This window comes from Aphelocoma coerulescens, chromosome 4 (assembly GCF_041296385.1).
Source record: "Aphelocoma coerulescens isolate FSJ_1873_10779 chromosome 4, UR_Acoe_1.0, whole genome shotgun sequence".
NCBI classification, from domain to species: Eukaryota; Metazoa; Chordata; class Aves; order Passeriformes; family Corvidae; genus Aphelocoma; species Aphelocoma coerulescens.
The window spans coordinates 1,772,635-1,794,925 of NC_091017.1; the positions used below are offsets into that span (position 1 = coordinate 1,772,635).

The following is a 22,291-nucleotide window of genomic DNA, read 5'->3' on the forward strand; positions in this document are numbered from 1 at the left end:
GGATGACAGTGCTATCACAGAATCCCTGAAGGGTTAGGTTTGGAAGGCACCTTAAAGCCCATCTTGCTCCGCCCCCTGCCCTGGGCAGGGACACCTTCCACTGTCCCAGGTTGCTCCCAGTCCCGTTCAACCCGGCCTTGGGCACTTCTAAGGATCCAGGGGCAGCCACAGCTTCTCTGGGAATCCATTCCAGGGCCTCACCACCCTCACTGGGAAGAAACTGAAGCACCAGCCAAGAAAAAGACCCCAAACCAAGCCCAAACAAAGCAAATGCCAGTGCCCCTCTTTAGAAGACAATGACACATTTTAAGAACGTATTTCACTATCTATGGAAACATTCCTCAATGAGAATATTCTTTTAATCGGGGAGGGGGGGAAACCTTTGTGACTTCTAACACAAGTTTCTGTTTCACAAGTAAAAAAAGTGTCAGGAGTTCTCAGGACCCTGTCCATTAACACGGAGGGGTACTCTCATCCCAAACATGCCAAGTCTGCATTCCCACCAAACCCCCACAACAACACCCACCAGCTTTGTCCCCTCCACCCCAAGAACAGCGCTGAGCTGTGGTGCCTGAAGCTGCAGAACAAACCCCACACCTGAAGGAGAAAAGCCTGGCTAACGAGCAGAGTGGGAACAGTTAGGTGGTTTGCATGGAAAAGCACTTCCAGCCGCTGGCTCGGTTGGAGCTACAGACGCTGCGCAAAGCTCCGCTCTGGGCTGGATTAGCTGTACACAAGTGCTGTGACAGGAGCAAGGACACGAGTAACAAACGCTCGGTGCACACCGCAGTAAGGACACGTTACAGACAGGACACCACCCGGCCTACAGCCAAGCTGTCCCTGTCCCAGGGCCCTCCAGGAGCCTGCTGTATTCCCAGAACGCTGTCCACACTGCCAAGGCCGCTTGCAAACACCACCTGCGCCGCTCCTGTAGGGAATCAGGCCGGCTTGTGGTCGCCCATCCAGTGGTTCTGATCCTCTGTGGCTGCCAGCACGGGTACATACAGAGGGCAAGGCTGAGAAAAGCAGGATCTGGAGCAGTTTTAAAACGGAGTTTTAAAGTTGTAACGTAGCTGGCGAGAAAAAAGTCTCCTCCCTGGCTGACAGTGCAGAGTCTCTTCGACCTCTGTCCCACAAAAAGTCACGCTGGACACGACCGTGCCTCCACTGGGGACAGCTGGTGTTAGGTCAGCTCTAATGGTTTATTCTCCAAGCTCACAGGGTAAAGGAAATCTACTAAGATGTCCTGATGAGTGGGGACCTCTCCTCTTCAGTGCTCTGGAAGAACAAAATCACAGCAAGTTAAAGCGGCCATGAGAGAGAGACCTTCCACCATGGGAAGCCGGGCTGCCCACGCTCCAAGCAGGGAAGGGAAAAGCTCCTACTTCTAAGGAGAATTCCCTCTAAGAGAGCCAGGGCTGCACTAAGAAAGCACCAGAGGGTGGGTGGCAGCTTGGGCAGGGACCTACTGTAGCACCTGACACAGGAGGGAAGGCCTGAACCACCCAGGGATCACAAGAAGAGCTGTACACTGCTGGATTACCTCTGTTTGCAGGAAAAGCAACAAAAGCAAAGTAGGAAAAGCATGGAATGCAGGTGTCCCTTTGTCACTCAGACCCCTGTAGAGTGTTCCAGCACATCCAAGAGAGCTGGTGTGAAGCTGTGCATGTAGGGTGGGGCAGGAATTTCTGGGTCAGGCCTTGGGCAGTGGGACAGATGGACATCCTGGTCCTGGCTGAGCTGCTGATAACAGGGACAGGACGGGACAGGGAGGGGAAGGGAAAGGGGAAGGGGGAGGGGGAGGAGAAGGGAGAGGGGAAGGGGGAGGGGAAGGGAACCAGTCTGTCCTACATAGGACCCTGAAGTACATGGGGATGGGAGGCAGTGGGACCCACTGATCCAGAGGGGTCCCCCAGGCACAGAGGGAAGTTGTAAGATTTTAGGGAACACCAAACGCATGAGACCACAGTAAGCCCACAGCAACTATGACGAGGAAACAGCCTCCTAGAGAACCCAGGCTATTCCTCTAGTCAAAGGCTCCACGCTTGGTGTCATCTGAACCCTTTTATGGTGAAAGGTTGGGGTCAGCTTTTGCCCTGACAAGCACCTTTATGCCAGCGTGTCATGTGGGACAGAACTTCTCATAAACAGATTTACAAGCTGGCTTGTAAATCAAGAATACTGGAGAACAGTCTCTGCTGCTGCTATCTGTGCAATTCATCTGTTCTTTGGCCATAAATTTGTATTCTGATTCTGGAAAATAATCCACTGGCACAACGCAGTTCGGCTGAGAACACTGACACCAACTAAATCTGTCCTCATATATGGTGGAGATTTTGCATCTTATCCTTCAGGGTCCTCTAGACAGGCTGATTTATTTCACTACTGCTGGCAAGGGAATTGGGCACAGAGACAGGACCTGCCTTACCAGGCTTCTCAGATTAACTCCGCTCCTTTGCTTTGGCGCGTTTATTCTGAGTCTATTAAAACTTCCCCTCCCTAGAAAGGTCATTTCCAACAAAAACAAAATAAAAACACGTGCAGAAAGGCACCAAATGGTAAGATTAACCACAAGAAAAATCAAATGCAGGCCGATGTACAGCAAGCAAAGTCAAATCTGAGTGCTGCTTACCTCTTCACTTATCCCCCGGGACCTGCACACCAGCACAATGAAAACAATCCCAAAAACTATCCCCAGAGCCATGATCACAAAGGGGATCCCAGTCACAACACTGGCTTCCAGCAAGACATGCCTGAGTTTGGTGGCAGATGCTTCATCAATCAGAACGCTCTGGAGCAGAGAGAGAGGAAGAGGGGGGGAAAAGAAGGTTTATTTATTTCTGTGCTTTCTATAAGATCACTTTTGTGAAGGGCAGGGAACCAACACTCCCGCAACTCTCAACCACTGCTTCATTGCTTCCTGGCATACTTCCCCCCTAAAAATTCTTCCAGGGGCCAGAAGGATCACCTAGTCTGTATTTCAAAGGAAAACAGGGATTTTTAACTTTTGGTTTAGGAATGGACTAATACAAGCCTGGAATAACAGTGTATGGCATCAAAACTAGTCCCCCCTGCATCCAGTTAATTCAGTGATCCAACTACAGCACAGGAATATTGACAACAGATGACTCAAAAAAAGGTGTGATCTTCTGAAGTCCTGCCTCTGTCTGAGCAGCCCTTTTCCTCATGGCCAACTCCTTTGAGTTTAAAAGGAATGTCTGACTGAGAGCGTTTGGCCAGGCTGAACTTAACCCTCCAACAAGCAGCAGGAGGGTGCTAGTTAAGGAACAGCAACAGCTTCCTGTCTATCACTGTACAAAACAACAAGAAAATCAGCATTTTGTTTTCTGGCTAGCTCAGAGGGTATTTTCGCAAGCATTAACATGCCACAGTGCTGGAAACACATAACAAAACCATTTACCTCATTTATATACATCACTGGGAAAATCAGCGTTCGGATGTTGCCTGTTTCACTGTGTGGAAAAAAAGCAATAATAAAAAATTATGGGTTTGGAACTTTTCAACCTGAGGGTTCTGAAGACAGATTATACAAGAACAGTGAACAAGGAAAGTGTCCCTAAAAAACCCCTGGGCTGTTCCTTTTTGCTGTGGATTTTCACCTCCCTGCTGGAGTAGGACAATCTCCATGTCCAGGATGGATAAATTCTGGTTTGGGAGCAGGGCATATTTTGGGACTTGGTGGGCAGTGAAAGACAGGGATCCATCTGGGGCTCATTCATAACTGAGTGACAGATTTGTGCCAGTCAGCAGGAATTGAGCTAAGCTAATGTGGAAGGTTACTCCTATTTGTAAAACAGAGAACTATTGTCCAAGCAACACAGGCACAGCAGCAAAAATCCCCCAATATTTGGCACATGTGGAATCCCAGCTCAGGCAGCATCTGTGTTACTGTGACAGCTCCTGGGCACTGGGAAACAAGCCTGAAGGAACATCACTGGCTCTCCCAAGGGGACTGGGCAGATAAAATACTTCTATTTTAGTTATTACAGCCAAGCTGTGCCAATAAACAAACATCAGCCCTGCAGCTGAGCAGGAGGAGTAACTACCATACAGCATTCTTTACTCTGCAGGTGGAACTACAGAGTCTGATTGAGAGGAGAGGATACTGCCCCTTCAAACTGAGATTGGATTGGACATCTCTCTCTCACACTTCCTCTCTCCAACACATATTCCATCCGAACACTGCAGAAAAATTCATTCTGAGTATCAGCTGAGATCTGAAAGGCCCACCCAGCAGCAGAGAACACTCACAAAAATTCAGGTAATTTTCGGACGTGAACGTTGACCTGCATCCGCTTGGCTGCCCGCAGGACGAGCCCCGTCAGCTGGGGAATAAAGGAGATAAAGGAACAGAGTGTCAAAAAAACAGTAAATGTGGCTGGTGTCGAGGCAGACATAACAGCCACACTAGCTGTAATCCATGTCGAGAAAGGTAGAAAGATTTTGTGTTTTCTCTACTGCTATCCTTATACCTCTTCACAGTGGCTGAGGCCTAATTTAAGATTGGCTGCTTAGCAAACAATGCCAAGGCTGTCTAACAAACAGTGACCATTCAGGCAGTAAACAATCAGCTGTACAAGCAAAGGTAAAGCTGCTGCGTATTATCCACAAGCTCTTCCTTGTACACTCTCCATGTCCCATAACAAGAACATCCTCCCCTCGTATCCAGAACGTTTTCTCTCATGAATTATCTTCTTGGCCTTCTCTGTGGGTTTTACTAAAGCTGCAGAATTTCTCTGTAATATCCTCACGGGTAAATTCTGCTTCCAGGTCTGACTCTGTGAGATTGTCAGTCCAGCTGCCAATCTCCCCAGGTCCTCCTTTTTTTTGTATTACAAAGACCGCGTTTATTGACTTTTGCAGGGCCCTTTGCAAAAAAGACAATAAACATGGCACACTGAGCGGGATACAAAAAATAACCAACAGGATCAGGCATCCGATTTTAAGCAGATTTTTGATCGATCTCGCAATTTGCCAATTGCCAAGCAAACTGTTGAGCCAATCAGATTCTGATTCTTCACGCAATTTTGACGTGCTTGTTTGTAATTCTTTAATGTGGGCATGAATGGATTTTGAATGATCAGACAAATTCATACAAGACACTATTGAAATCCTCACATCCATGTCCATGTGCTAATAACAAAAAATCAATGGCAGCTCTATTTTGCAGTGTAGCGTGCCTTACTGAACCAACACCTGTTCATAATCCGGCTAAAGCAAGGGAAGTGGCGTTAGCCTGCCAAGCTAACCAACATCCTAACTTGTTTAACAGTCCCAGGGCTTTAGCAGCTGCTACTTGTGGAAAAAGGAAGGAAACATCTCATCATGTCCATCTCATCAAGTAAAAGTGAAAGAATGAGAACTGTAAGAATGCAGGAAGAACCTGGTACACACCACACAGCAGGATCTGCACTGGACCTTAGGAGAGGAGCTGTGGAATTTCCTCCCGCTTTAGCTGCACATAACAGCCCAATGAGTCACAGCACTGTTTCTGTAAACCAGGCAGCTCGTGATTGTGCTCCTTCCCTCGACCCACATTTATATGTGGGGGTGTAGACATCACTGCTGTACTGGTTTTAGCTGGGAGAGAATTAATTTTCTCCACAGTAGCTGGTATCAGGCTGTGTTTTGGAACTGTGATGAAAACAGCGTGGGTAACACAGGGATGTTCCAGTGATTGCTGAGCAGTGCTTGCACAGCCTCCAGGCCCTTTCTGTTTCTCACACTGCCCTGCCAGCGAGTGGGTGGGTGGGGTGTGCGGGAAACTGGGAGGGGACAGGGACAGGACAGCTGACCCAAAGGGATCTCCCACTCCATCCAGCATCATGGAACTAGTACAGATTCCTTGAGGTCAACGGGACTACGCCAGTACACACCATCCAAGGAGGTGACCTAAACCCACGTGTTTGGATCCATTCACCTACAGAACCCTTGAAAAAAGGCTGCACTTACAGGATTGATGTCCAGAAATGTCTCATGGTATTCTTTTCTGGGATGCATGCCCTCTATGTCTTCTATAAACTTTGGATCTGCCTGGTAAAAATGTGGAGCTGACAGAAATATTGGAGCACCTGGAATGCAAAAGCACCAAGTCACCACCTAAAAAAAGGCCGAGCAGGATTCAGGGAAGCCTTTGAGGACCTCACAGTTCTGAGCCATTTAAAGAGAAGGGAAGGGCCCCCTGTGGAGCCACAAGCCCCCAGAGCCTCTGGGACAAGCCCCTCACGGCCCTGCAGCTCGGCCGTACCCTGCTTGCAGACGCTGACGTTGAGCACGCCGGTGCCAGGGCAGTTCCCGGCGGGCACGCAGAAGCCGGCGTTGGCGGGGTTCACCGAGGTGTTGGCAAACACCATGGAGGAGGGCACGAAGCGGAACGTGGGCACCCCGGCCACGGCTCCCGAGCTGTCGTACACCAGGAACAGGGACCTGCAGGGAAGCAGTGTGTCAGGCTGCAGCACACACCCAGGCCAGATGCACGTGTCTCCCTGCTGATGCCTGTGTGTCTGCTCCGGTTTGCATTCCCAACACCTTCTGTACGGAATTTAATAGGCTCTGATCAGCAAACACACATCTCATCATCCTGCTGCTGCACAAAACAGTCGGTCCCCATGTCACTATTGCATGTTGTGTAAGTGCTGGTGCCTCTGCTGAGAGGGACCAGGAAAAGAACATGGTTGTGGAAGACAGAACAATCTGGCACGTCCTGAATTTAGCCTAACACCCATCTGTATTGATTTAAATAATTTCAGATCAGTTTTGTTCTCCACGCACTGGGAAATCAGCAAGAGGGGAGACAGGGCATTACATATGGAAGGAAACACCAAGATTTTCTTGGTACATTTCAGACAGCATCATGTAAAGTCATGAATCTCTGAAGAGGGCAACCTGGGTTCTCTAAAAAAGCACAGCACAGAGGAAGACTTTGGAGGCAAGAAGCTTAAGGGAAGTTCCTATAAATCCTTCAGTTCCCCTCGTTACTAGCCTTGCAGTCCAGTCTGTCCTTCCGGTTTTCTTCCAGATTTTTCCCTCACAAATCTTCATTTTGAAATAACACATCCTTAACTTGCTGCAGACTGGGAGGTTTTTTTTCTGTAACTCATCCTTCCCACCACGAATGAATGCAGGACACTGCTACTGTTAAATGAAATCACAGGAGGAGAACCACCAGCCTAACCTGACAGCTCAAGAGGAATGCACATAAATGCTCTGCTTTAAAGTCTGAGCAACACTGTCCTCTCCTTACCTGCAGAAATCAGAAGAAAAGATGTAGATGCTCTCATCTTTGTTGATCAGCGGGTGAAAGGATGTCCCATCTGTGCCATTGATCATGTTACATGTCTCTGTTGTCCACCAACTCAAGGACCTGAAGAAAGGGAAGCAAACAGAGCAAGGGCTAAAAGATCTCCGAGCAGCAGTCAGGCAATGCCAGCTCCTGGCCTAAGCAAATGGGAATCAGACCTGTACAGAGCTAATTCCTCCTGCCTCAGCTCTGCTAACAAGAAAAGGAGTTGCAATGGGTTTAAACTGCACCTACAGTCTCTTTAAACCGGCACCAGGCAAGCATGGGGCAGATTCTGACAGAGGCAACAGTCCTCTGAAAAACTTACTCTTTTCCTTTCCACTCCACAATCCTGGAGAAGTTCAGGTAGCTCGTTTCCCCACTCAGGAAAACATATTCTCCATCATCAGTTCCGTTCATCTGCAAACAGATACAGTTTTCAGTGGCTCCACTCCTTCTGTGGCACCTGGCAATGGCACTGCAATGGGGTGGCAGGAGTTGAAGTTGTCACCACTCCAAATCCACCCCAGGAGTGGTGGACTGCCCCTGAGATCTGTGCAGTTCATTGAACTCCATGTTGTACAGGAACGAGGTGGAAGTGACCAGGCAAGATCCTTACACCTCCCAACTGCAGGAAATACAACTCCATATGAGCCTTTTCTCCCTTTGAGAGCTGCCCCTGAATAAAGAGCCCTCAGGAAGAAAACAACCCCACAGAAATAACCTCAGCACTGCAGACATCTCCAAGAAGCAAGGATTCCCCACAGCCCAAAATGACCAGAAACACTGTGGAAGCCAGAAATGGCTGCAGCACAGAAATAACATCCAATTTCAGTCAATTACTAAGGAAATCAGGGCATTTTTCTAACAGTTTGCACAAGTGGCTCCACAAAGCCCATGTTATTCAAGCAAACACCCACAACAGTGGAGGGGCCTGTCCTTGGAAAGCTTATCCATACCTCCCATCCAGTGCCTAGATGCAGGCAAACTGAAGAGGGAGCACGCCTTTGCTATCCCTACCTCCTGGCTCAGTCCAGGCACACCCCTCTCACAGCCCACACCCCGCAGCAGTGCCATCATTCCCCAGGGAAAGCACCAGCAGGCGTGGCCACCCAGTTACCTTGTTGAAGAGCCCGAAGACGGGGTCGATCTCGGGATGCAGCACGTGGATGGTGGAGAGCAGCCTGTCCTTGTAGCCCCACAGCAGCTCATGGACGCTGCGGACCGTGAACAGGGACTCCTGGTAGAGAAGCAGCAGCACCTCCGTGGCAAACTGCAGAGGGGTCGACCTGGTCCACTCCATGGCAGTCTGCCAGGGCATTGCAATGAGGGAGCGATGGTCAGATGGAATGGGGAATAAATGATCAGCTGCATCCACACACAGACACTTTGCACCACGCACACACACTTTCATTTCCCCAAGATGCAAACTGTAATAACGTTTATTTCCTTTCTAGCTGACAAGTGGGTTTACAGCATGAATTTAAAGAGGTCATAACAAAAGAAGGGCATTTCTTTGGGCTAACCAACCTGTGGTTCTTCTCATACTGCCTGTTATAGTACATCACAGCCAAAAATCTGAAGGAGAGATAATCCTTACCACCACGAGATGCCTGGGAGGAATTGAAAATACAGTGTCTGTATTGTCTGCAACTTTCAGGAAGCTGAGTCCTATCTACTACTATATACAGGGCATTTCTGTACTCATTCATAAAATCAGGCATTTTTGGAAACGCTGGGGAAAAAGCTGAAATGAATGTACCCTGCAATTGAAATTAAACCAGGATGGAGAGTAAAGGCTGACTCACACTCCCTGTGCTGGAGTACAGCCTGACTGCCTCTGGAAGCTGTGACACCTTTGGATCTGCTTCTTCTCGTGCTATCCCTGTACGAGACCAAAATACTGGTCTGCCTGTGATCATCACAACGAGACTCCCTTTCACCTAGCACAGTCTGGGGGTGCATTTCTAACTTAAATTCTACTCTGAGAGGTCCTTTTCATTCAGCTCCATCTGAAACTGCTCTGCTGTAGTTTCTTTCCGGTTTGAAAAGCAGACTTGGAGGCAGATTCTCCAATTTTGACAAAATAACCCCAAGCATTCCTGACTTCTTCACGCAGAAGCCAGAGTTCCTCCTAGGCATTTGACATCAATAATTCCCTGGTTTCACAGACTCTTGGAAGCTCAGCAAGCCTGATTTCTCCTCATCCCTGTAGAGTGTGTGATCTCTTAGCACCAGAGGAAGGCACTAACACTGCAGAGGTGTGAGGAGAGGGAGGAACAAAACAAAACCCCCACAAACAGTGTAGCCCCAAACTGAGACTAGCATCTGCCCAGGACATGAGCTGCCTCTCTCATTCTTCCATCACATTCATCTACTATAAAGGGGGAGTCAGGAGGAAGCAACATGCTACTCGTGCTGAAGTGTGTCAGGATGAATTCCAAGCAGGAATGAAAGAGAACTCACCACTGCAGGAATATTTACTGTCCTGATCAGGTCCACTTCAGGGTCTCCCACTGACTTCTGAGGTTCAAATACGTAAGTCTTTGGGTTTAGAGCAGACACTTTGGTTCCATTGTCCAAAAACTGGATGTGCACTCTTGGCCTGTATTCCCTGAAAGACAAGAGTTTGTTCTCTAATCAAGTTAAACTAAGTACACACAGCATTAACTGCAATTAACTTATGGCTGTTCTACTGCTTAAAGCACATAAAGGGTGAGATTTTCAGTTCCTTGGAAGTTGATTCCCTCACTGACATGAACTCCCCGCTGTGTCAGTGTGAGCTGAGTCAGACCTGATGGGGCCTTTCCAAAAATGCCACCCCACGTGTTAATTGCACTTCATAATTTTGCCTTGTCTTTAAAAACCTCAAAGGAAGGAAAACAATTTCAGACAGCTCAGAAGGATTTAGAGCCACCATGTATGAGATTGCCCTTGAAGTCCAGTTTGAAAATGCAACTTTTGCCTCTGCTGCAGGCAAAATTCACCCCCAGAAAGATGCAGGCTGCGTGTCTCTCATTGACCTAAGAACCCACCAGAATCCTTCTGCTGGCTACAGAGCACTCGGCACTGGGGCTTACATGTGACACGACCACAGAACAAGCCTCATTTTAGTTCTCCTTTACTTCTTGAGCAGGAATCCTGGGCACGACAGAAATTCAACTGAATTTTTGCTGTTCGCTACCCATGGCCTGGGAGGTTGCTGCTGTTCCTGTCTAAGCACTCAGACAGCAGGATAAAACTCAGGATTGCTGACAAACCAGTCCAATTGGCAAGCAACATCAAATGCTACCTGCTGGCCCAACGAGAAAGTCAGATCTTAATTATCCTGAAACACATGCAAGGAGAGCACTACTCAATTTTCATTACCACTAGCACTTTACAAACCAGGCTTATGCAGTTATGCAGAACAGGCTGACACACACGTGTCTCCAGCAAAGCCCAAAAGGGAAGTGGCAGGTGGGCTGCTCACCACCTGGCACACACATGAGGTGAAATTCCCCTCATTTCCTCAGCCTGCAGTTACTCAGAAGGCTGCTGACTTTGACATTTGCCTGGGCAAATTTCAAGTCACAAGACGTGAGGGACAATCATTCTGCCAGATGTTGTGCCCTGATGTCCTGCATTCAGTTCAGATTGAGATTCTGTCCTGGCTGCCCTGGATCCATCAGTGCAGCTTCACACAACAGGCTGCACTACGGCAGCTTCCAAATCTACAGCAAACTGGAAAGGCCTGTGAAACTACTGTTATTAGAAACCAGCCACTTCCCATCTTCCTTACCCAAACAGTGTCTCTACCACTCCCCAGCATCCCTGCCACCCAGGAACATTTTGGTCTGACAACACCTCCAGCTTGACTTGCCAAGGGCCTCTTGGACAGCAATCTATTTTATACTCCAGGGCTGGAACTGAGGGGATGGAAATGGACAGCTGTGAAATGCCTTCCTAAAATAGACCAGGAGTAACCTGAGACACCTCTCCAGCTCCGCAGAGGAAAATAATACTCCCTGATGAGGGATACGAGTAGGAGGCTCTAGGATGTCAGAGTTAAAAAGCTGTAAATGCGTGCAAGACCAGACAATATTCCAGTGTTCTTTGGGACTCAGCAGGCTTGGGCAGATAAGCAGCTTGCACTTTGTAATTACTTACTTTACATGCTGCCAGTTCAACTTCCAGGATTTAAAAACACCATGTTTTTGGTACAGAATCTGCCTCGAGTGCTTTACAATGTATGCTGGTGAAAACTCTGAGCTGCAGGAAGAGACTCTCTTGAGCCCTCCCACCTCCTCCCTGTCACTGACTGGATTTTTTTTCCTCTGCTTGTCCGGCCCAGTTCACTCCCAGCCTTTCCCCAAACACGCTGTTTTATAAAAGCACAGAGCCATGCACTTCATGTGAAGGTATTTCAGATGTTCTGTCACATGCTAAAGCCAAATGAGTCTTCAATGCTTTGCTACACAGGGCCTGTGAAACCAACTGGGCGTTTCTTCCCTGGCTGGAGTGTGCAGTATGGCTGGAACATCCCTTCCTGCTCCCTGCGCTCCCACAGCCTCCTCTGCTCCCCACCCAGGGCTGACAGCCTGCTGCAGGCACAGCCAGGCAAGGCTTATGGAACCTGCTGGAAGAGAGCTCTCCACTTCCTAACTTTTCCTCCTTCCTCTATCAGACAGAGCAGAGCACAGGGGAATCCTGTCCAGACATGCCAGAATCAGGCTAAGCAAACAAGCCAGAAGCAACTGGAATGTGCAGCCTCCTTCCTTCCCTCCCTGTCACCACCAAGAACACTGCAGGGAGGGCCGGCGTCGGGGACCCACTCGCAGCCAGCCTGTGGCGTGGGATGCAGGGAAAGGCTCTCTCCCAGCAAACCAGCAGCTCAGGCTGGGCCTCCCCTGGGGCAGGGACCAACCCAGCCCCATCCACCCTGCTGAGCTCCTTCATGGACAAGGTGCAGCTTCCCAAACCAGGCTACATGTGACACCCAGGAGAGATTCGGAGCTAAGGAAAGGGAAAAGAAGAAGCTGGCAAAGAGGACTGAATACCAGCCTGTATGGTTCCCTGCAGCTCTGCAAACCCTGGAGCTGATCCTATTTATCTTCCTGACACAGAACTGACTGAACACATTGCTGACTAATGACCAGCGTTACACTACACACACCTGAAGGAAAGCCTGGGAACTTGAGAGCTTGTGGATCTTTTCTCCAGCTCTACTGGCTCATGTAATAGCAGGGATTTTGCCAAAGTACTACATGGAGTTTGCCAGGGCTAAACAGACAGAGGATTAGAATGCAGAGGAGACAGGGGAAGAGATTGTTGGCAGAAGGAGAAGCAAAGCTGAGGTGTGGGAGGAAGGAAACTGAGAGGCAAGAGATAATGCAGAAACCAAGGCTCCCACCAAGGCTCTTGCTTTCATTCCAGCATTTTTTCAAATACCAACAGATTCTGATCATTTTGAAGCTTAGGTAAAGACCACTCCTTCTGGCACTGAGCCACTGCCTGGCCTGGATGAGCCTGTGACCACAAGTGAGGCTGACACTGAGGAATCTACCTTTTTGCCATGGTGATAGAATTCCTCATAATGCCAGAACTCCCAAGACTACAACCCTTCCTGCCACAGGCCTGCTCCTGGTTTACAGGGCTGCAGGCAGCTGAGCAGAACACAGCTCTAAAGGAAAACTCGTTTGTAAGGTGACTTTAAAAATCTCTCCGTGCCACACAAGATAGCTCTAGAGGCTGGACAATATCTAACGCTGCACGTGGCCTTAGTAAATCCATCAGTAAAAATGAGAGATAGGTCTAAGACCTAAGCAGGTTTTTCAGTGAGCGTTGGCTCAGGAAGACGCTTTTACTACCACTCTGTTTTTCTGGCCGCATTTTACCCACGTGGATTGTGCAACTCCAGCTAGGAACCAATTCCTGAGTGTGCATGAGTCACACTTTTGTGCAACATTCCTCTCCCCAGCCTCCCAAACATCACCCAACTCACAAGACAGCAGGCCAGGATGCAACAGCATCTCTGTGTTCAGCAGCTGAGGAACAGCAGCACACCACCACAACTTTGCCCAAAATCTGACAGAAGTCGCTGGCCTCCGTCTGAAACCAGTTGCAAGTGTCAGTGCTGTCTGTGTGGGCTGTGACCATGCTCCCCTGGATAAACCTGCCCTCACACATTACCACCTAGACTTTCTCCTAGAACGGGATCCCAAACATTCTGGATCCCACATTTTGGCTTCCTCACACAGCACAGCTTTTGTGAAGTATGGAACTACTGAAAGGGTCCTACCTGTAGGTGTATGGTCCTATTTCCTCTACGAGAGGAGTAGCCCCTTGGAGCACTTCCAACGGATTTGTCACATTAAAAAAGTAGAACTGCATGTAGACTGGGGGGGGAGGGTCCTCCCAGGCCTCAAAGGTTTCCGTGCCATTCTTCAGTACTGTTCCCTGAAACAAGAGAAAGGCAGATCAGCTGCTGATGCTATGATGCTGCATGATACTGACAGGAAAGAGAGGAGTTCCATGCCTTGGGAAGAAGCACAGGCAGTAAGGCTCAAGACCACAATTCTAGATCTGCTTTACTTTGAAACAGCTCACTGAATATCAACCAGCTCAGGCACCTGCTCTCCTGACCACAGCCCAGGGGCAAAGTTGCTTGGTTTGTAGTTCCACTTCTCCCCAGACAATGCTGCCTGACATTTTTCAGAAGGGAGACTGATCAGCTATTACTCAGCAATCCTTTCTCCTTTCCTGCATCAGTATTAACCTCCACCTGGTGCAAGACACCACAAAACATGCCAACGTTACAGATAAAAGTGTAACTCAACAGTGGGAGGCCAAGAGAGTCCTGGCCTTGATGATTTCTTTGCCCAAGAATGTCAGATTCCAACACAGCTGTGAGATTCTGCCTCCAAAGCAATTGGACTTTGTTTTTCAGTGGCCTGTGAGAAAAACTGTGAGTGACAAATTTCTTTCAGGTAGGCGCTCTAGGGTTTGTGCCTTTCCAAGGTCTTGGAATAGGGGAAAGATTGTTTGCCCTCTGTCTTTAGCTTCTTTCCTACAGCAGCCTCAGCATGTGCATCTCCAGACCGATGGTCTGTCAGTCTATTTTGTAACCAAGCTATAAATCATGCTTTTATAGCAGAAGCACTTGAGAAATGAAACACTAATTCTCTTACCTCAGTGATAGCCCTTATCAGTATATACATGCTATATGGAAAGTCACAAGCACAGCTGTCACACAGAGCTCCATAACAGAGGTCTCAATCTCTCACTGTATTGCTTTCCCATTTTAGGTAAAATTCACTCCACCTATAAAGCATCCCCACTGCCAAAGTCAAGGCTTTTCATGTAGTTGTAACACTGGAACTGCTTCAGTGGTCACAAAGAGAAACCTGGCCGGCAGAGTGAATTTTCAAGAATAAACACAAAGAAAACTCTGTCTTTGAAAACCACATCACCTGTTGGCGGGATAAACGGAGGAGGGGAATGATTTGCAATCAAATGGGTCTCATACACACTCATTCTTTTTATTCTTCTGAGCAAACAAGTCAGATATTGTGAGTGGAAGCTCAGAATCAGGGCAGGCTGGACAGCTGCCAGCTCGTGGTGGATGTTTATGGGGTCTTATCAGCCACAGTTGCCTCAGGACTCATTCTTGGCCTTCCCTCTTAAGGAGCTGTTTTCTCTCCATGGAGACTTTAATTTTGAAGGATGAGATAAAGAGAAGGCTGTTTCAGAGACAAACTTAGTGGGCAGGAGCTCGGCATGGCAGGAGTAATGCTGATTGGCAGTGAGAGCCAGCCCAGCTGGTGGCACTTTGCACTTGCAGCCTGCTTTCCCCACAGGATTAAAACCCATGTATTCTGTGCACAGATCAAAAATTCATGTGTTTCAGACATGCTTGGGGAGTTTGGAGCATTTCTCTGGAACTACCGACACCTCATATGCACAATTTCCTACGCAGCCGGATGCTCTTGATCCTGTTTTCTTATGATGTATGCCAAGGAGACCCATTCCCTGGTCATACTCATTCCACATCTATTTCTTGGATCTGCATGGCACAGTATGGATCTCCCACAGAAATTAAGCGTCTATTTATAGCTCTGTACAGTGACAGCAAACCCAGATTCACAAACTTCTGAGCTGGATTCAGAGAGACTCCCAAAAACTGTCAAATAATGAAACATGGTAAGCTCTTTTCTTGTGATTTTCACCAAATGTTACCAGGGATATTTCAGTCTATCACATGATATTATAGTGATATCAGTGCTTCTCCTTTCCACGTGGAGTCCACGCTCACTTCCAGTGCTCCAAAGCATCCTTCCTGCTGACTGTATTTATCAGCCAGCCCTGAACTCACAGCTCTCTCATTTGCTGCTGTTTCCTTGCCTTGACTGTGCTTTACACACAGGAAATAAAAAGGGAGCTTTCCCTCCCAAATGTAACTGTTACTGGCAGTGAGGGTGGGAGTGGGAAATCGTACTGAACATTTTTGAAACCTACACAGAAAATTTAATTTTTTTTTTCCCCCCTCTGGAACTCCTAAATGTTTTAATTCCAAGATGTACTTTTATGTGTTCATCTGTGACTGAGTTGAACTGCAACTTGTTAAGGTGACAGGGTAAATGTTCAGACCAGCGTGAACAGACCTCTCTACTCCCACACCTTGGGAATGCCCTGACCCAAAGGAGCATCCCAATGGATCCTTCAGCTAGGCCTTCATACTAAACCCTACCCTTATTTGGCATTAAACAACAGCAGTAAAAAATGACAATGATGAATACATCAAAGGAGAAAACGTCTTCCTTGTCCCTTTGGGCCTGAAACACTCCAGCCACCTCAGCCCAACAGATGGTTGGCGACAAGTCCAGTGGAATTTCAAAGGATTTGAAGACGAAGTGTTTTCTAAAATTAACAGCATAAGGGATGTGGCATGAAGGAAACACCTGGGCCAAAGGACTGACTGACCTCCGAGTTTGAAATCAGGAGCATAGCTCAAAGATTAATATTATATATATTTATATAAATAAAATATTAGGTTATATTCATCAACTGCACACCTATGGCAATAAAAATGCAAGCATCTACTCATCAGAGAGTACAAGCACTGGCGGCTGGGAAGGCCCTTCTCCTGGGGGAGATTCATCCTTGTTCATTATAAGTCTTTTCCCATGACTCTCTGGATTTTCAGGTGCTAGGCCCTGGTAACAAACAGGTTTTGGCCATCTGATTGGGATGGCATGTTTAGTTCACAAAAATACAATAAAATGGCAAATAAAGAATAAGTTGATGAGATTTGAATGCTTTCTGGGAAAAGTGCTGCCACTGTTCTTGTCACAACACATCTGCCCACTGATTTTCAAGGGGATGCAAAGTCTGACAGCAGGTTCGATTTCCCACTCTTCCCACACCCTCTCTATACCCCAGATCCTGCCTTTGGCTGGAAAGGCTGCTGCACATAATCCCCTGGGAAAGCAGAGCGATCCTCAGCGGTTCACAGGTGCTGGGTTTGGAGACACACGTGCCTCAGCTGCTCCAAAATACAGCTTTCCACTCCAGCTGCACTTGAGACTGCAAAGGCAGCCCTTCACTGTGAGGCAGCTCCGTTTCAGGATGGCTGGAAAGCCCTCAAAGGAACAGCACCTCCTTGCAAAAGCTCAGGTCTTGCCCCCTTTCAAAGGCAAATTGACATTAGTCTATTTGCACAAGATTCTCTAAGCTACACACAGTTACACAAGAGACAGCAGCTTTCTAGACTACACACAAATGAGGGAAATGAGGGAAAGCTCACGTGGGGTAAAGCAAATGTAGAAAGAAGCCAGATCAGCAGAGTGACTGGGAGCACCCTGCTTTGGGGCTGAAAGATACGCTTCCCCAGTCTGGGGGTGCGTGGCTCCTGGAGAGGGCCAGCAGGGAGTTGGCAGCTCTCGGGGAGAGCCGGATGCCTCACTCCCTGCAATCCAGATGTGTGCCAGCACGAGCTGGAGAGCAGCAGTCAAGAAAAGACTGAGCTCTGGAAACTTTATCCTGCATTACTGAAAGCCCTGCTGAGCGAATACCAACTTGCTCTTACATAAGGCACCGTTGCGGGGAAGGAGCAGGCAGCCAGGAGATAATACGCGTAAGGAGGATCACGCCTAATTCCCGACAGTCCTGCTCCAAACCACTGCTTTCACCCCACTGCTCCAGCAAGAACAGCACACTTGGAAGTACAACTTCTGGGATGCAGAGGATGGCAAACTCCTTCTCAAGGAGAGCCAAGATGAGGGGCATGGAGCTGCACTTCCAAGTGCAGTGCAACCTGCTGTAGGCTCACTCCCAACCTACAATCGCACTTGCCAAACCCATCTGATTTCAGTTAAGACAATGCAGGTTCCAGAGTAGGAAATGCTCCCTGAAAACAGCCCAGAGGAAAGAACAGGTTAGGAGATCACAGGTTAGGTGATCTGGTCACCAGTTAGACAACAGCACCGGTCAAATCCCTTCACTGGTTAGCATTCCTGGTTTCTCTGTCAGAATAAGAAGTAAGATGATATTCCTCAGATAGACAGATAAATAACTGCTCATTTACAAAGGAATTCCAAAGGAGTTACTAACAAGTTGACCCTTCTCACTGGACCACTGGATAAATGCACAGAGCCATTCTGGGAGAGAAACAAAAGCTTAGGCAGAGCAGGAGCAGTGCAGGCCTCTGCACCCTGAGCAATGCCAGGATGGGTGCCCCCAAGTGTGGAATAACAGGGTGAAATGCCTCACTGCCATCACCCAGCCTGGGGAACTGAGAGATACCACGTGTTCCAGCCCACAGCACGTCTGGCTGTGCTCCAAAGGCAGCACTAAATGGAGCAGCAGAACAAGTATGAAAGCTGCAAGCAATTCAGGACAGAGGCAGCAAAAAGAAGGGGTGCTTTAGGTGCCCACTGCTCCCCTCAGCTGCTGCTGCTCTGGAGAGGGCTCCTCGCTACAGCTGCTGCCCCACAACCAGCAAAGCTGCCTCAAGAGGACGCATTTTTACCCATCCGCACCCAATTTTTACCCAGCCCAGGGACCAGTGCAGCCTGAGCTCCATTCTGAGCCCCAGCCCAGCCAGGTGGTGCTGGGCGGGGGGGGAGGGGGGGTCAGAGCCCAGGGATGCTCCTGCCCGCCCACCCACCCACAGCTGCTGCAAGGAGGGAGCCAGCTCCCTCCCTCCCTCCCTCGGCTATTCTCAGAGGGAATAAACCGGTAAACAAGGACCGGGACGGGAAGGCGGTAATGCTTTTACCTGCTTCACCTGCAGATCCACCACCGTCTGGAAGACGTGCGCGACCAGCAAGGAGATGCTGGCGATGAGCAGCGTCATGGCCAGGACCCCCACGGTGACGAGGCACAGCGACTTCATGGCTGCTGCTGCTGCTGCTGCCGCCGCCGAGCAGGGACGGCCGCGGCTCGGCCGGGGGCGGGCGCGCTGCGGGCCCCGCCCGCCGCACCGGGAGGAGCCGCCGCCCCTCGGCGCCGCAGGGACCGCGGCTCCTCCGGGGCTGCTGTGCCGGCTCGCTGGGACCGGGACTGCGCTTCCCGAAGTAACGGGGGGTGCTTCCTGCCCGCAGCGATTGCTGGCACAGCCGGACTCCTCCTGCGCGCTGGGGATGGCGCTGCTAGAGCGCCGCGCTCGGTGCGGTAGGCAGCGCCAAAGGGCGGTCTGGAAAACAAGTGGAGGAATTCCACAGCAAGATTGTTGGGGGGAAACCTGCAGGGAGCGCCAAGCGCCTCTAGACTGAATTAAGCATCGTAGGGAGCGGATTCTGCCACAATTCAATGCAATTCACCTGCCACTAACACAGTTAAGCCGCTCCTGAAAAAGAAATCACTGTACCTGCTCTTTTAAAAGCCAGTGGGACGTGCTGCTTCACTTTCCCACCCATCACTGCCAGCAGGAGGGAAAGACACCTGCAACAGGGGCCTTCCCAGCGACAGATGTCATGCCCATCCCTTTCCACCATGGCCTTCCTATGGCACAAGAGGAAGGAAAGCCCTGCGACACAGGGCTCCCATCCCACGTCCCATCAGCAGGCTGCCAGCAGCACCAGTATTTCCCAAGTCACGAGTCAGTTCCCTCTCCCAACCACGAGGACGGCAGCTTGCCAGCAGCAGCCTGATCCAAGTAATGCCTTCCTGAGCAAGAGGGCAAGTGGCCCATCAGGTGGATTTCCTGCTAAGATGGACTGAAGCATTTTCCCTTATAAATACTTCTTCCTGTAACTGTGATTGCAGCAACAGTGTTATGTTACTATGTGCCCTTTCGGATATTTTTGCTTATGAAAGGTTCTGAGGTCACATGTCACAGTTGTTTGGAAAAGCAGAATTTTTGTGGTTCCACCCAGGCAGGAAAAAAGAAAAAAGAAAGTTGTTCTGGCAGCTTGCTTTCCTTTAGATTCCCATTCCAGAGTGGTGTTCTTAGCCCTGTTTCATCACCATCTCTCCAAAAACCAGAACCAGAACACATAATTAGAATCTGGGTTTGAAGGCTAATTTAACTACAGCAATAGAACCCTCCCCTTAGAAAGACTCTTCCACGGGATTTCTCTCTCTGAAACTATAAACATTCCCTTCCACTGTAAAATATTTTAGCTAAACCCTGGCACAAATATTTATAGATCAAGCAAAGACTCCTGCAGAATTTTGTGTTTGCTTAATTCACCTTTTTGGTTTATTTTTCTATTAAAATCTACCCATGTGATGCATAGAACCACACCGTTTCTCCATGCAGATTTTCTAAATTCTCAGTGTGAATTATTTTCTTTATTTTGGCAAATTATTTTACCTTTGGAAGCCAAGGAAGTGTTCCCCAGCCATCATACCCTGCAAACACTCCCATGAGGAGTGGCTCCACCTCTGAGTGCAGCCTGGGAATGCAGTGGGTGCGTTGCTGGCTCAAGGCACAATCCTGTGTCATAATTACAGATCCCTGAAACAAGCAAGCAGAGGCACATCTTCCCTTTCCAGCACCATGATGATATTACTGAGAGAAGAAGCACACAAGGCCCACATTCTGGAAAGCATGAACATGGTGAAATTGTCCTGTCCCGTGCACTGGGAATATCTCTAATTAATATAAAAAGCCAGACTTACTGAGGTTGTGATGTGGCTCCTTCAGTTTGTACAACACCAGGTGCTTGGCTCCTTGGGGTCTATGTAAGACAGGAAAAGCTTGTCAGGGAAGGAATTAGGAAATCACACAGCACAGTATCAGCCAAATCAGAACAGATCCCAGAAATCCTTCATCCTACTCCTGTGGTTTAGTAACTATCAGACATTTCTTCAGTGAATGTTGAATGCTGCCCACAACAGAGGGCTGGAACAGCACACAGGAGGGTGGGGTATTGCTCCTTGTCTCTCTGTGTGCATCCATAGCACTTCATGGATCTCTGGACTTTGACACCCAAGATAGGAATCGTGCTTGCCCTTACTTAGTCATCTGCCACTGCTGACAGACCTGTTCACACCATGTCTGACTGGATCCAGGCCTTGCACTGCTTCCTTCAGGAGCTGTGACCTTGGGGCAGACAGAGACATCTAACAGCCTCTCCAGGACCAAGTGTACTTTCATCTCAACACTGAAAATGCAGCTGTAACTAGAAAAGTGCTGTACTTAATAGACACTCCACCAGTTTCTGTCTTATCTACAGTTTGGGTAGGCCTGTCACTCATCTCCTGCTGCTGCATCATGTTTGCAGTCTGCTTCCCTCTATGGATCTGTGGTACCTGGCTGCCCAGCTCATCCACACGATGTTAAACACATTACAGGGAACCTGCAGTGAGGAGACTGACAATCTCACAGAGTCAGACCTGAAACCAGTCAGAATTTACCCGTGAGGATATTACAGAGAAATTCTGCAGCTTTAGTAAAACCCACAGAGAAGGCCAAGAAGATAATTCATGAGAGAAAACGTTCTGGATACGAGGGGAGGATGTTCTTGTTATGGGACATGGAGAGTGTACAAGGAAGAGCTTGTGGATAATACGCAGCAGCTTTACCTTTGCTTGTACAGCTGATTGTTTACTGCCTGAATGGTCACTGTTTGTTAGACAGCCTTGGCATTGTTTGCTAAGCAGCCAATCTAAATTAGGCCTCAGCCACTGTGAAGAGGTATAAGGATAGCAGTAGAGAAAACACAAAATCTTTCTACCTTTCTCAACCATGGATTACGGCTAGTGTAGCTGTTATATCCACCTCAACACCAGCCACGCTGCAGGTTCTTCCCACCCCCAGTGTCCTGACAAAGAGCCTGTGCTGGCTGCAGTTCCACAGCAAGGGCCAAGAAGGACAGCAGCACATGCCTTACATGCAGAGAACACTCCCAGCCTTGGAGGAACAGCTCTTAGGGAACACCCAAGTGCATCAGTAACACACAAAGAAAAGGTTTCCAGAGGCTTTGCCCTCCTGCTTTCCCTGCACAGCTCCCACACATCCTTGTCACCAGACAATGCACACACACTGTGGGTTTCTAGTGCTCTATGCTTAATTAATAAAATCATAACCTAATTATAAGATCCTGATTTGAGCTGAGAGTTCAGACATTTCTGAAAGGTTTGTAAGTGGGTAGTGATCACATTTCACTGTCTCAAGCTTTAATTTATTCTTCCTACAGAGGCAAATTAACTGCTGACAGGAAAGCAGTTCACTGTAGGGCAGAGCTATGCTGCAACTACTGGGTCCATCAGCGACCTTGGAGAGGGCTGGGAGTAAAGTAGTAAAGTTGGTGCTTTTGTAAGAGCAGCCTTTGCTCTTGGGTTAGAACACTGCTTGACTCCCAGATTTGGGACAGTGACATCTCAGGAGATGGGACATTTGCCTACAATAGCATTTAATTTTGCTTCTGAGGAAATCAAAGACTTTTAACTGTTATGAGATTAGCAGCAAAAATGCTTTTCCTTCTGAAATTTGGGCCTGACTCATGTTTTCAACACTCCCCAGCTAAGTAACAACCGCAGTCCTTGTGGCTTGTAAGCCACTCA

At 48.6% G+C, this 22,291-nt stretch overlaps 1 protein-coding gene across 2 annotated transcripts; it reads right to left on the reverse strand.

The window, feature by feature from the left end:
- Positions 1–341: 341 nt before the first annotated feature.
- On the reverse strand, positions 342–20,165 carry SCARB2 (scavenger receptor class B member 2). 2 transcript variants are annotated; one of them, XM_069012411.1, is made up of 14 exons: positions 20,097–20,165; positions 18,558–18,974; positions 13,581–13,738; positions 9,767–9,914; positions 8,421–8,609; positions 7,629–7,720; positions 7,265–7,384; positions 6,269–6,447; positions 5,974–6,092; positions 4,273–4,346; positions 3,422–3,473; positions 2,633–2,791; positions 2,429–2,499; positions 342–1,278 (listed from the first exon to the last, which is right to left on the reverse strand). In XM_069012411.1, exons 1-13 carry the CDS (start codon positions 20,148–20,150, stop codon positions 2,470–2,472), a joined length of 1,791 nt encoding a protein of 596 aa, XP_068868512.1. In that variant the 5' UTR covers positions 20,151–20,165; the 3' UTR covers positions 342–1,278; positions 2,429–2,469. The 2 variants fall into 2 exon arrangements, with proteins under 2 accessions (XP_068868512.1, XP_068868511.1); XM_069012410.1 differs by lacking the exon at positions 2,429–2,499.
- Positions 20,166–22,291: the final 2,126 nt, after the last annotated feature.

Bases quoted from the DNA above. Each gene is read 5' to 3' on its own strand.
- SCARB2 (XM_069012410.1), bottom strand. From the start codon at position 20,150: ATGGGAGTGTTTGCAGGGTATGATGGCTGGGGAACACTTCCTTGGCTT. The intron at 7,385-7,628 runs GTAAGTTTTTCA...CCCTTTCTTCAG, and splicing joins GTGGAGTGGAAAGGAAAAGA to GTCCTTGAGTTGGTGGACAA. The intron at 3,474-4,272 runs GTGAGTGTTCTC...TTTTCCACACAG, and splicing joins CGAAAATTACCTGAATTTTT to TGAAACAGGCAACATCCGAA.